This window comes from Maylandia zebra, linkage group LG4 (genome assembly GCF_041146795.1).
Source record: "Maylandia zebra isolate NMK-2024a linkage group LG4, Mzebra_GT3a, whole genome shotgun sequence".
Classification (NCBI taxonomy): Eukaryota; Metazoa; Chordata; class Actinopteri; order Cichliformes; family Cichlidae; genus Maylandia; species Maylandia zebra.
The window spans coordinates 14,175,594-14,188,889 of record NC_135170.1 but is presented as its reverse complement, the minus strand read 5'-3'; the positions used below and the strand labels follow the sequence as shown (position 1 = coordinate 14,188,889).

The 13,296-nt window shown below is 41.2% G+C and overlaps 1 protein-coding gene across 1 annotated transcript; it reads left to right on the top strand.

Annotated features, from left to right (window-relative positions):
- Positions 1–2,614: 2,614 nt before the first annotated feature.
- Positions 2,615–12,390, top strand: LOC101474779 (uncharacterized). Its single transcript, XM_004560752.4, has 4 exons — positions 2,615–2,960; positions 6,338–6,800; positions 6,925–7,326; positions 7,584–12,390. The coding sequence occupies exons 2-4, from the start codon at positions 6,357–6,359 to the stop codon at positions 11,481–11,483; spliced, it is 4,746 nt and encodes a 1,581-aa protein (XP_004560809.1). The 5' UTR covers positions 2,615–2,960; positions 6,338–6,356; the 3' UTR covers positions 11,484–12,390.
- The last annotated feature ends 906 nt before the right edge of the window (positions 12,391–13,296 follow it).

Genomic DNA, 13,296 nt, shown 5'->3' with positions numbered 1-13,296 from the left:
CTGCGTAACACGATGGTCCTCCCATAGAAGGTCTGCTGGGCTGAGATCTACTGACTGAAAAGCCTAATTTTCATATTCATTAAACCACTTCCTGACATCTCGTGCTGTACCTGTTGAAGACATTGCTTCCACCAGGATAGAAATGATTCATCATGTAAGACAAAGATGACCACTCAGGACACCTTTGCATTGATTTGCAGTCACCCCTTGCTGTTAGGTAAGAGTGTTAATCATTTTAGATCACTGGCCATATACAGCTCAGTTTCATCTCAGGTAGACTGGACCAGTAAATCAAAAATTACCAGACGCTAGAAGATGTAATTAATTTCTTTTAAAAGTATTTTTCTTATTTAACAAGTAGTTCATTGAGAGAACAGAAGATGGAGAGCCTGAGATGTCTTAAGGAACATCTTTAAGTGCACTTAAAAAAAAAAAAAAGCCACTTTTTCTACTGTTATAGCGGAAATGTGGAACCTCTAAATTCACATGTAGAGTTTCTGCACTGAAACAGCAGTATTTATATAACTCATTTAGATACAGACATACTTTTCATTGCATCAGTTCTTATAAATACTGGCATATTAGTACTTTTTAGCAATGCAATTGAATCAATGATTCGATTGCATTTTTCAAACTTTGCACAGCACCATCATCAGTGAGATTTCCCCCCTTTGGTGGGACAGTTTCTTCTGTTCTCTACATGTTTATTCTCTTTAAATCTTTCTCTTTTGAGTTATGAAAAAATGTCTTTATCAAGCACAAAACGTCTTATGTATCTAATATTCATGTGAAAATTGCCCAATAAGTACTTTCTTGCTTTCTGAGTTTAAAACCGAGGTCACAATGAACTAAAAAACCTCAGAGTCAGATTTGTAATCAGATTTTATTTTTATCATTCATAAATCACAAATAAAGATGATAATCATTTCTAAATAAAGTTGCGTCACTGCTTATTTATCCTCAAAGCTTGCTTTTAGCCTCTGAGAACCTCTCAGACGAGGAAATACACGATGGCGCTGGCATCATGTGAGCAGCCAGCATCATGTGACAGGCCGTCACACTGGAGCCACAAAGCGGCTCACTCAGGTCCACCTGTGACCTCAAAGAGCTGCTTTAGCTCCTGCGTGGAAAGCATCATGCGGTCACTATCAAGGCAATTGGGAAAAAAATGCATGAATCTGGAGTCTGGGATGCGACCTGGTTGGACGCCTGTAGGATAAAACACTAGTTTACATTTCTGCACACATCTGTAGCGCTGCTTAGTCAGGCATCCACACACTTTACATTTCCTGCAAACTCTTTTTCATAATCAGCATCACATGAAACAGTTTACGGTAGTTCCCCTTCCAGAATGTCTCACAGTCTTGTTGAGTGTTGATATACTGTAGGTGGTATTGCTGCAAAAGTGACAATGCATCTGTTTTCTTTTTGCATTCAACAGTAAGAGCTCTGAGTTTTAATGATAAAGAAAATTTTCATCACTCATGTTCTGAACAGTCTCCAGAGTTTGGTGACTTCATTGGGACTCTCTTTTTCTCATAGGATTGATGCTAGTGCAGCATTAGTGTCTTTATTCAATAACCTAATAATACTTTAATAATCTCAGACACTGCAGGTGACTTTCTGTATTATTCTACAGTTTTTATGCTTCAATCTTTGTTTTTAGCCATTTGTTACGTACAGGTCGTCCACAGGTTCAGTCCTGTCTGCTGTGCTGTATGTATTTAATTAAAAACCGGTCTAATTAAATACATATTAAAGCATGGCGAGGGGATGTATTTAAATGTACATTTCATTGAACCTTACTGCAATGAAATAATCCATAATTGTGCATGGAAATGCTGTCTTTGTGAGATTATGGCAACATAGGCAACATATGTTTCTGTTACTATCCTTTTTTTTTTAGAAACATCCATGCCGGTTTCTTAACAGTGAAAGAAATCCAACAGTCTCTCTGGATCATTTCTATCCAGAAGATGGAACTCTTCTTATGCAAACACATTTTGCGCAAAGACAAAAATCATCGGACAAAACATGTGGTGATAAAACATCTGGTGACAAAAGGTCATCATTTTGTCATGCTGTAGTTCCACCTGGTGACAAAATTGTGACATCTTGTCTGGTGAGAAAATGTCACTTTTTTTCAAAAGCAGATTTTCTCTTATAATTTTCATTTGAAAGGAGAAAATCAGAGCTCCTAAAACTCCTAAAGGGATAAAGATTGAAGGGGATGATGATGCACAAAGCAAGCAAAAACACGATCTGTAAATGTTTAGTTGCATGAAAAATATCCTCACATTATTTTCACATGCAATATAACAAAGTGGTCATATAACTTTTCCTGTGAGCTTGACTATATGTGATCATTTTTTTAATCTCTACTTATTTCCCATACTCGTCACAAAATATTTATGATCTACAAAAAACTGCATATATATTACATTCGTGTGAACAGAAAAGTGCAAACACACACACACACACACACACACACACACACACACACACACACACACACACACACACACATGGCGTAAAGCAGAAGTTGATCCCGGTATAAAAAAGGGGCACACCGTTAATGCAGATGTACTGTTGTCTGCTATACTAACACAAACTGCTGAATCTCTCACTTCCTAAGACGCTACCTGATAAAACTCCAGGAATTACTTTCCTGAGTGTATTTGGCAGTTTTTGCTGCATTGTGAGGGTCCAAATTGTGTGAGAGAGGATGAAAAAAAAACACTAGAGAAGAACCACTGAGGGCAGAGAGCACGAGGACGACTGAGTGAGAGGCATTGAGAGGTAGAGAAAAGGGACAGGCAAGAGACTAAATTGCTTAATTGGAGTCACAGCCTGTGTGTTATAGACAAAGCCTTGTCTCTCCAGTCCAACCAAGTTTTATTTCCACTGAGTGGTCTTCCACCCTACCAGCTGGCCAGATCTCGAGACATCTTCATAGCGAGGTAAGTTTATTTTATTCTAAATAAAACGTACAGGTGAATAAAGGTAAAGGGTTCATGTTCTGGTGTTTATGGAGCAGTTTTCTACTGTTACTGCACTCAAAGCCCTTCAAATATGATGAGGAGATAATGATTTGATTTGTATTGATGCAGTTACATGTACAGCATACAGCATACTAACGTCTAAGGTGAATTGAAGATATTTCTGAAGTACTGACCCTTAATGCACAGACTTCAATATTAAGAAATGTTATAAAATCAATTTTTTGTGGATCATTTTCTTCAGATAAGCTTTTGACAACTATTTCTGTGGCATGAGTTTTGTACGTTTTTGGAAATAAATAGTGCTTCAGAGGCTTAAAAAATATCTTTTTAACACAATTACAATAACCTTTGTTATATTTTGGTTTCCTCTGCAGAAATATTAACAAAATAACACCCACCATTTGGCATAACCAAATGAAAATCTTATAAGAGATGAACTATAAGGCCAAAATGTCTGTAAGTGAGTTGATCTGAAAAGCAACATTTTCTAGTTTCTTAAACTAAACTAAACTGTGGTTCAACTGAAATCCAGGCCCTGCCTCTAAGAGCTTTGCTGGTGACCCAGTATGTGATGAGGTTAAAATAATAGATTTTTTTATTCTTAATTCGTTTAGATTTTTTCAAAAATAATGTTACTGTTGCTTTATTGCCCATCAGTTGGCTATTTCTACTCTATGATGTAACACACAGTAGTAGTTCTGGTAGCTGAGCTTTTGGAATCACAAGACCTGCTTCCCTGCAGAACCCAAATCCATCAGATGGAACACAAGATTCGGATAAAGGACAGACAGCCAGCATTGTGTGGGTGATTCAAACTGATGGGACCAATCAGGAGAAATCTAATTTCCCAAAAAGTCATTTGGCGAGGGACATGTTTCCTTGACGACCAGCAACAAAAAAACCCTGGCCAACTTAAGTTAGGGAAAGGGAGTAACTGCTTTCACGTGTGAGCAGATGAGCTTAGTTATGAGCCATTACAAGGCTCTGTATAGCTGTAGAGTGCTGGGGGTATTGTCTAATACAGAAGTAAAATCTGGATGCATTCCATTCATGTTCACCTCATTGAAGCACAAGGAAATCTGTGTTTCACTCAGCAGGCTCTTAAACATAAATCAGATAATTCACTTACAGGCTCCGCTAATGTGAGAATGGTTGGACATCATGTGAGGAAACCGTAAAGGGAAAATGTTCTGTTATACAGTAGCTATATGGACAAATACACTGCGGTGTGCCGGTTTGTGTAGTTTGTGTTACATGTGAGATCTGAGGTGTAGTTTGCCAATAAAAACTGTGGAACAAAACAGCTGTTAAAGCGAATTGTTAAATGTTGTCATTTTTATGCTTACCATCTCTACATTGTTTCATCACAGAGTTAAAACAATGTAGAGATGGTAAGCATAAAAATGAGAACATTTAACAATTCACTTTAACAACAGCAGTAATATAGTGATATATTGGAATATTATAATATATAGAGTAATATTTTGGAATATTCATCATTCTATGTTGATAAGCTAACATTTTCTAATCAGTACAAACACAAAAGGCACAGCTTAGGGTACAAGCTCTATACAAAAGATGCAATGTCACATATTTGTTTGTCAAGCTCTGTTTAAAGTTCCTAATTTTACCATTATGGATGTTAGCTAGCTTTGATAGAAGTTACATCCATAGCAGGGCCCTCGAATGGTAAGAGTTATGTCAGGGGTGGTCACGTGGTTCATGTAGATAGTTCCCTGGAGTGCTTAGCAGAAAATAGGAACATGTGAATATAGAGAGACAGAACTGGTAACTGGTAATTAATAATTATAAATACATTGATCTACAAAGGTTTTAATACCACATGTGTATGTAGTTAAATGTTGTGTTAGAAAACCTTACCTGATTACATATTTATGGTGGTATTACCCCACGTCTTCAGTCTCAGCTGACTGCAAGGCCAGGACCCAAGGAACTGACCTCCCAGTCCATTGTTCCCTCAGTGGTGCTGGTTTCAGTCATTATGCAAATGTACAGTTTATAAGATTGGGGAAACCTGCAGTCAGCTGAGACTGAAGAAGTCACTTGGATGAGTGATGAAACGCTTCGCCCACAAAACGCTACGTCCAGATGAACAGAATCAACTTTTGGGGATTTACTTACCTGGATGATTGAGAATGCATCAATATGATATCCAACTGCCTCTCTGAGACCAATTATAAGATATTCAAGGTTTTTGGGAGAAAAGCAGAAATGACCTCTCTTCCTGTCTTGCTCCTGTGACCACATTTTTAACATTTTAGTGGATCTGAATCTCCTCTTTCTGTCTCTGATTGATGGATACTTTTACAACTTGTCCTTCTCTCTTAGACTGACAGTTGAATATGATTATAGAGCCCTCCTTGAAATGAATCTACACACATTTTCACCCTCTTTAAACCAGTTCAACCATCTGCATGTCATTATCCTGAACTGTCTGAGATTTTGCATTTGAGGTTACAGTATGGGAACAAAAACATACTTTTAGGACAGTTATCCCAGGTCAGGTCATACTCCAGCTTAAACAAATCATCACAGCTTCAAGTATTTAAGCTGCTGTTCCCAGTTTTAAATTGTGTTAATCTGCCAATTTTTTAAACACACATACTGATGGTCTGCTGTGTGTTGCTGGAGAAGTCCAGCAGTAGCAACAATTCCCCTACAGGTTCTCCAGAAAGTGCATAGTTTAGTTACTTTTACAAATATCTAATTATAAACCAAACCTCTAGATCCTTACAAAATGTGATTTAAAAACCACTTTTGACTGTCATATTACTTAGACATACTGTATTACAAAGTAACTGTGCTGCAAGAATAGTGTTCTACAGCTTTTACGTCAGCCCCATTTGTTTAAACTAAATCCATCAGTCTTCTGACTTGATAAATGTGCACAAGTATTGGTATCTGGTTCTTTTTGTCTTTGACTTTGATTTTTGACTTTGATTTTGATTTTATTGATTAGCATTCAAATTCAAATCTCAGTGAAAACAGTGAAAAACAAACAAACAGTGAAAACAGAACAAAAATCCACCATAAAGAAAGAAAGCATGAGACAAGGCTAATCAAAAGGTATTGGCTGAAGCATTTGCTTATTACGCCAACCCTTTTCACAAAATATCTTTTTGTATGCAGCTCCTGTACACAGGGCTTGAAGAAAATAATAAAACAAAGCAAAAAACAAACAAAAACAAAAACAAACAAAAAACAAAGGAAAAAAAAAAAACAAGATCAGTCTTGGTTCTTTGCATGCTTGGAAAATCTCACAAAGTACCTGGAGCGGTCATGGACTTTCTCTCTTTTTCTTTCTTTTTATCAAGCCTCCTCTGTATTAACAGGATGACCCTTCTCGACTACCCCATTCCAGATCTGGATGTTACCTTGCAAGAAGTGAGCCGTGTTCTGCAGCTTACTTTAGGACCCGATCTTTACCCAGAGTTCAAAAGTACGTTGCAACAACAAAGAGAGCTCCTTGAAGAAGCCCAGCAGAAATTAGCAACCAGTGCTGCAGGCCAAGAGAACTGGGTGACAAAGCAGTTCAAAAGAGGTCTGTTGTCTTGTGCTGACCCTCTCCCCATCTCCACAGCACTCCCTGTAGTTCTTCTTCCATCTAAAGCAAAGAAATGTAACCAGCTTAGTAGAGCAGCTGCTCTGCTCTGGGCAGCAGCAAAGCTTTACAGTGAGCCCGTCTTATTGGAAGGCAATATTCCAATGGAGCATACCCAGCAGGCTGAAGTATTCGCTGCCACCCGTATTCCTGGGAGGGTTCAAGATGAAATTAAGGTGAGATTAATAGCAGTACAACTATCTTGATGAATCCTAAAAGACTTTATTCTTTATCTATTGATGTACTAACCTACTGAATGTATATCAAATATTTTCTAATCTGTAGACTTTGTAATTGCAGATCTTCCCTGACAGCCTCCATGCTGTCATTACCTGTGTTGGGGGAGTGTTCCCTGTTGACATACTGTGGCGACCGAGCACTGGTGGGCCAGTTTCTGCGCGGTCATTTATTGACATCTATAACCAGCTTGCTCAGGTGATGGATCAACCCAGGGCAGGGAAACAAAATGATCCTTCATCCATTTGCAACCTCACAGCTCTGGAGCGTAAGACCTGGGCTGCGAGAAGGGAAAAGATCCTTGAGGAAGGAGGAACAGCACTGACATCACTGAGGCTGATGGAGAGTGCTATACTTACGCTCTGTCTGGAAGACTATGATGCACCCTCTGAACTGGCTGATATCCTCAATGCAGTGAGGCTGGGAGGAGGAGGACACAATCCATCTCTGAGATACTATGACAAGGTAATGGAGGGAAACTAGAACAAGCTTAGTTCAGCTGTATTAGCTCTTTACTGCGAAACTTTATTATAGTTTTAACAACTGTTAAAAGATTTAAAGCCTCAGAGTAGTAATTAAGAGTTATAATTAAATAATTTGTTTATTGCTTGCTGATTTGTAGAGGACATCCATCCATCCATTTTATACTACTTATCCAATTCAGGGTCAAGGAGGGCAAAGAAACCCAAAATAATCCCTTTCTTTTCTGTGTTTTTTGACAGGTGTTGAACCTGGTTGTGTTCAAAAACTGCACAGCTGGAATGGTGTTTGAGCACAGTGCTGTGGATGGGATGGTGGCTGGGCTTGTGACTGAACATGTGTATGATCTGTCGGAGACTGTTGACTTAAACCCACTGCATACTGGCACTGAAAACATGACTGGATCTGTTGCAGTAAACAATATTAATTCTGTTTGTCCCCATCCTCTAACATTCCCTTTACAGGGTGTAAATACCCCCCAACAGAGCCTCGATTTAAAAACAAACCACCCAGTTCTCACCTTTGACATCTCCTCCTATCCTGATGTCTTCTCTACTCTCAGAGGGCACAGAGGTCTATATGATGCCTGGATCAACTTCTCTTTGCAGCTCTCCATGAGGCAGACCTTTGGAGAAGCTGCTTCAAATCACATACTTGTCACACCTTCCCATATGCGCCACTACAAACATGGTCGTTGTGACCCTACATACTCAATCACCACGCATTCTCGTCAGTTAGTAGGTGCCCTGGCATCCTGCATTGGTCCAGATAACGCCATCCAATACACTACTGACCTACTGCAGTTGTTCCATGTTGCATTTCTGGAGCATAAGAAGCTAATAAAAAACACCAAAAGTGGTCAAGGTGTTGGCCCCCACCTAGCTGCTCTGCGCCGAGCTTTGCCATCTGAAAATCCCTTGAAAAGGTTCCTGGACCCCTTTGGGTGTCCATCTGTGTATCTGACAGGTACAGATCTCATGGAAGGAGTAGAGTGCGGAGTAGGAAATGTCTATGCTCAAGATCAGTTAGCTGTAACCTACCTTGGGAAGAGGGACAAGGTTCGCATTGTGCTTAATGGGAAAGGTAGCTTTGCTCTTGCACTAGACAAGCTCCAACAAAACCTCAAGATGAACCTGAAGTCATTGATGCTTCTAGCTGTTAGATATGCCATTGCAAGTGAAATGGGAGCCCTTGAGTGTCTACTTCAGCAGGGTCAAAGAGAGAAACTTAATGGAGAGAAAATTCATTATCCAGAGAGCACAGACAAAAGCACTGCTGGTAGTACCCTTGGCATGAGTCCAGACTACACTCTAGTGATTCATGGGGGTGCTGGAGAAGAGATAATGCTGAACTCCCAAGTAATAGGGGTCATTGAGTTTGCTCTACAAACAGCCTTAACTCTCGGATCCCAAGTGCTTCAACAAGGTGGCAGTAGTCTGGATGCAGTTCAGAGGTCAGTGGAAGCTCTGGAAGACTGCTTTCTGTTCAATGCAGGTAAAGGTTCTGTATTTAACAAAAATGGCAAAAATGAAATGGAAGCAACCATTGTGGATGGCAGTACAAAGAAGTCAGGATCTGTTGCCTGTGTGCAAAGTCTAAAGAACCCAATAAAAGCAGCCAGGTGTGTAATGGATAAAAGCTCACATGCACTGATCGTGGGAGACGGAGTTGAAGAGTTTCTTGAAGAGCTTGAGGAAAAGCAGAAGCCCGTTGGCCCTGAGTATTTCTACACTGATGTACGTCACAGAGAGTTAACTGCAAAACTCAGTAGTGGAAAAAACTCCAAAAACAATCATCCACAGACAGTTGGTGCTGTGGCCTTGGATCGCTGGAATAGATTGGCTGCTGCAACCTCTACAGGCGGGTTGGTAGGAAAGCTGAAAGGGCGAGTTGGGGACACAGCAGTAGTAGGAGCAGGTATATATGCTGATGAAAAGTTAGCCATTACCTGCTCTGGAGATGGGGATGTTTTTTTGAGGAACACAGTTGCTCAGAAAATAGCAAGTCTATACCATCATAAAGGCCACAGCCTTAGGGAAGCGTGCAGAGAAGTGATAGCTGAAGATCTGAAGGAGATCTGTGCTGGAATCATTGCTCTGGACGCTAAAGGTGATGCTGTCATTGAGACAAATGCTGGTGTGATCTTTGTGGCCTCAATGATTTGTGGCATTTCACGAGTAGAGGTCCTCAGACCCCTGAGAGATCCCCCTAATGTTATCTGGGAAACAGATGAGCTTGTTGCTTATCTAAATCTCAAACCCTGGATCCCTGGAGCAACGATTCTGACTAGAAAAACTCTTAGTGGGGCAAGCAGCATCTTCCACTTAGCTACAGCTGATTTTGTTGCTATGCTACAAGGAGCAAGAGTTGTCTCAAACTTGTTATGTGAGCGACTGGGAGTGCAACGTTGTGCCTTGGTATTCAATCCAAGTCCTGGTGAGCCAGCACAAATCAGACTCCTCCCTCTTCATGGCTTAGAGCCAAAATGGCAGCCCCATCTTGCTAGTGAAGAAGAGTTCCACGCTTATAATCCTGGCTATTGCACCTCAAAAAGTGGTCCACGCTGGGATAATGAAACACTGGCTCGGGTTCAAGATAAGATTAGAAGTGCACTGCCAACACCAAATGCACCTTTTTGCTATGATTTTTTGGGGGACCTATCCAATGACAACCTGTTCAGTCGCATTGTTCGTGGGGAGCAGCAACAGTGGAGAGTGTGGGAAGACAGTGAGTTTGTTGCCTTTCTGACACCTTATCCAAACAGTCCTGGTCTAACTGTTGTGGTGCCACGCAAACCTCTGTCCAGTGACATCTTCAAACTGAAGGAACCTGACTACACAGCACTGATCTTGGCCACTTACAAAGTTGCTCAACTGCTGGAAGAGGGGATGAAAGCTCCAAGTGTTGCACTGATCTTTGAGGGATTTGAGATCGACTATGCTCATGCCAAGTTGATCCCTCTGTTACCTTCACCAGATGGCACTAAACCTGCTGAGCTGCAAACAGAATGCTTCCAAAGCTACCCTGGATATGTTTCATCACTGAATGGCCCACCCGCTGACTCTGAAACCCTCAAAACCATCCACTTGAAAATTACCCAGTGCAAGCCTGCTCGTTCCTGGACAGATCCTGAGTCTCACTCCATGGCAGCCATCAAGAGCCAGTGGTATCGAAACCTTTTCAAGATCCAAAACACTCTTTTCCACAGCACAGTGGAATACTTCAACAGTTCCTGCCAGTACGCATATGCTCTGACACCTCTCACCACTGACACCATCTCCTCACCAATGGGCTTGGGTTCTGACTCAGAGCCAGTTTCTGTCAATCTCCTGGGCCAGGGTGTGTACCTTGCTGACTCAATGCAATTTGTACTGGAATACTTCCTTCGCTTCCAGGAAAACCTGCCAGGGACCTACTACATATCTCCCAGCTTCAGAGGGGAAGATCCTGATGCCACACACTTAAACCAGTTCTATCATGTGGAGTGTGAACTGCAGGGTGACATGGACAATGCAATGTCCATAGCAGAGGGATACTTGGTTCATCTCACCAAGTCCATGTTGAAGAAACACTCAGATATAATCCTGAACACTGCTGGGACCCTTGCACATGTCACAGCTCTGCTCAGTAAGCTGGAGGGAAAATCCAGACTTTCAAGAGTCTCTCTAGACCAGTCCATCCCCATGATGCCCTCTGCTGACTGTTTAGAGTGGGTCCAAGATGGTCAGCCGAATTTTGGCAGAAAGTTAACACGTAAAGGAGAGCGGGTTTTAATTGAGAAATATGGTGGAGCTGTTTGGCTGACCGAGATGGACCATCTGGCAGTTCCATTCTACCAAGCATATGTGGAGGGCACTGGGCAACGCAAAGCCAAAGCTGCCGACCTTTTGCTGGGGCTGGGTGAGACTGTAGGTCTTGGTGAACGCCATTCAACTCCTGAGATCGTACAAGAGGCTCTGAGGCATCATGGAGTGTCAGAGAAATCTTATAAATGGTACATTAACATGCGCCAAGTGAAACCACTCCTCACCAGTGGATGGGGTATGGGGACCGAGCGCTACTTGTGTTGGTTGCTCCAGCATGATGATATCAGGGATATACATATCATCCCCAGGATGAAAGGGGTTAAGTACATGCCTTGATTATGAGTTTTCCACATTTTTCAAGCCATTGAAATTGACTTGAAAAATGGCTATAATGCATGTGGAATTGTACCATGAAAATGTTTCAGTAATCCCTAGATTACTAGAATTTTCCACATATGTCTTGGACAGAAGAAATCTCTTAGAGCTCCCTTAGTGCAAACTGGTCATTGATACTCTGCAAATTTTTACAACTCCAGCAGAAGCTGTAAAAGAAAAAATATGCATTTAAATGTAGAGTGGTAAGATCACAGCATTAATGTGTGTGGAAATGCATGAACCGTTAATGGATTTTGAATTATGTATACATGTTCTTGTAATGAGACTGATTTTCACTATTGACAAAATCATTATTTACTGGGTTTAAATTGTAGTAAGTAAATACATTTTAATTGAGTGATAATTTGATGACTTTACATAAACGTTGTATACTATTTTAAGTGTCACCTCTTTATATTTTTTCCATGATGTCGTGTTTTTTGTTGTTGTTTCTATCACATTACCTTTTTATGTAAATGTTTTTGCTGAGGTCAAATGGATCGTGACTCACTGATGTTTGCACTCAGTATTATCGATATTCAAAAGAACTATTGGATCCAAAATAAATATCAGTGACAGATTCGTATGGATTACTGATGTATCCAATTGACCCTTTTCATAGGAGATCTACATTCTTGAGACTAAGAGATATATGTTTTCATGCCATTGGAGTTTATCAGAAAAAAAATCAGAATACGTTAATAATCCTGTTTAAGATAGTTTAATGATATATATCAACTGTTTAAAATGATAACAGTGTCAGCTGCCTCAGTGTCATTTGGTTGGATTCACTGATTCTCCAAATAGTCTCACATTGCTCAGAGCTATTTGGTTTATTGTTGATTTAATAAACATTTGTTGATGCAACTAAAAAGATCATGACTTTGATGTTCTTATAAAGTCTTACATACACATACATATTATATATATATATATATATATATATATATAAAAACACCCAGCACGCCCATGCGGGCGGTTTTATCCTTCAAGCTCGGGTCCTCTACCAGAGGCCTGGGAGCTTGAGGGTCCTGCGCAGTATCTTAGCTGTTCCCAGGACTGCGCTCTTCTGGACAGAGATCTCCGATGTTGTTCCCGGGATCTGCTGGAGCCACTCGCCTAGCTTGGGAGTCACCGCACCTAGTGCTCCGATTACCACGGGGACCACCGTTACCTTCACCCTCCACATCCTCTCGAGCTCTTCTCTGAGCCCTTGGTATTTCTCCAGCTTCTCGTGTTCCTTCTTCCTGATATTGCTGTCATTCGGAACTGCTACATCGATCACTACGGCCGTCTTCTTCTGTTTGTCTACCACCACTATGTCCGGTTGGTTAGCCACCACCATTTTGTCCGTCTGTATCTGGAAGTCCCACAGGATCTTAGCTCGGTCATTCTCCACCACCCTTGGGGGCATCTCCCATTTTGACCTCGGGACTTCCAGGTTATACTCGGCACAGATGTTCCTGTACACTATGCCGGCCACTTGGTTATGGCGTTCCATGTATGCCTTGCCTGCTAGCATCTTGCACCCTGCTGTTATGTGCTGGATTGTCTCTGGGGCATCTTTACACAGCCTGCACCTGGGGTCTTGCCTGGTGTGATAGACCCCAGCCTCTATGGATCTTGTGCTCAGAGCTTGTTCTTGTGCTGCCATGATTAGTGCCTCTGTGCTGTCTTTCAGTCCAGCTTTGTCCAGCCACTGGTAGGATTTCTGGATATCAGCCACCTCCTCTATCTGCCGGTGGTACATACCGTGCAGGGGCCTGTCCTTCCA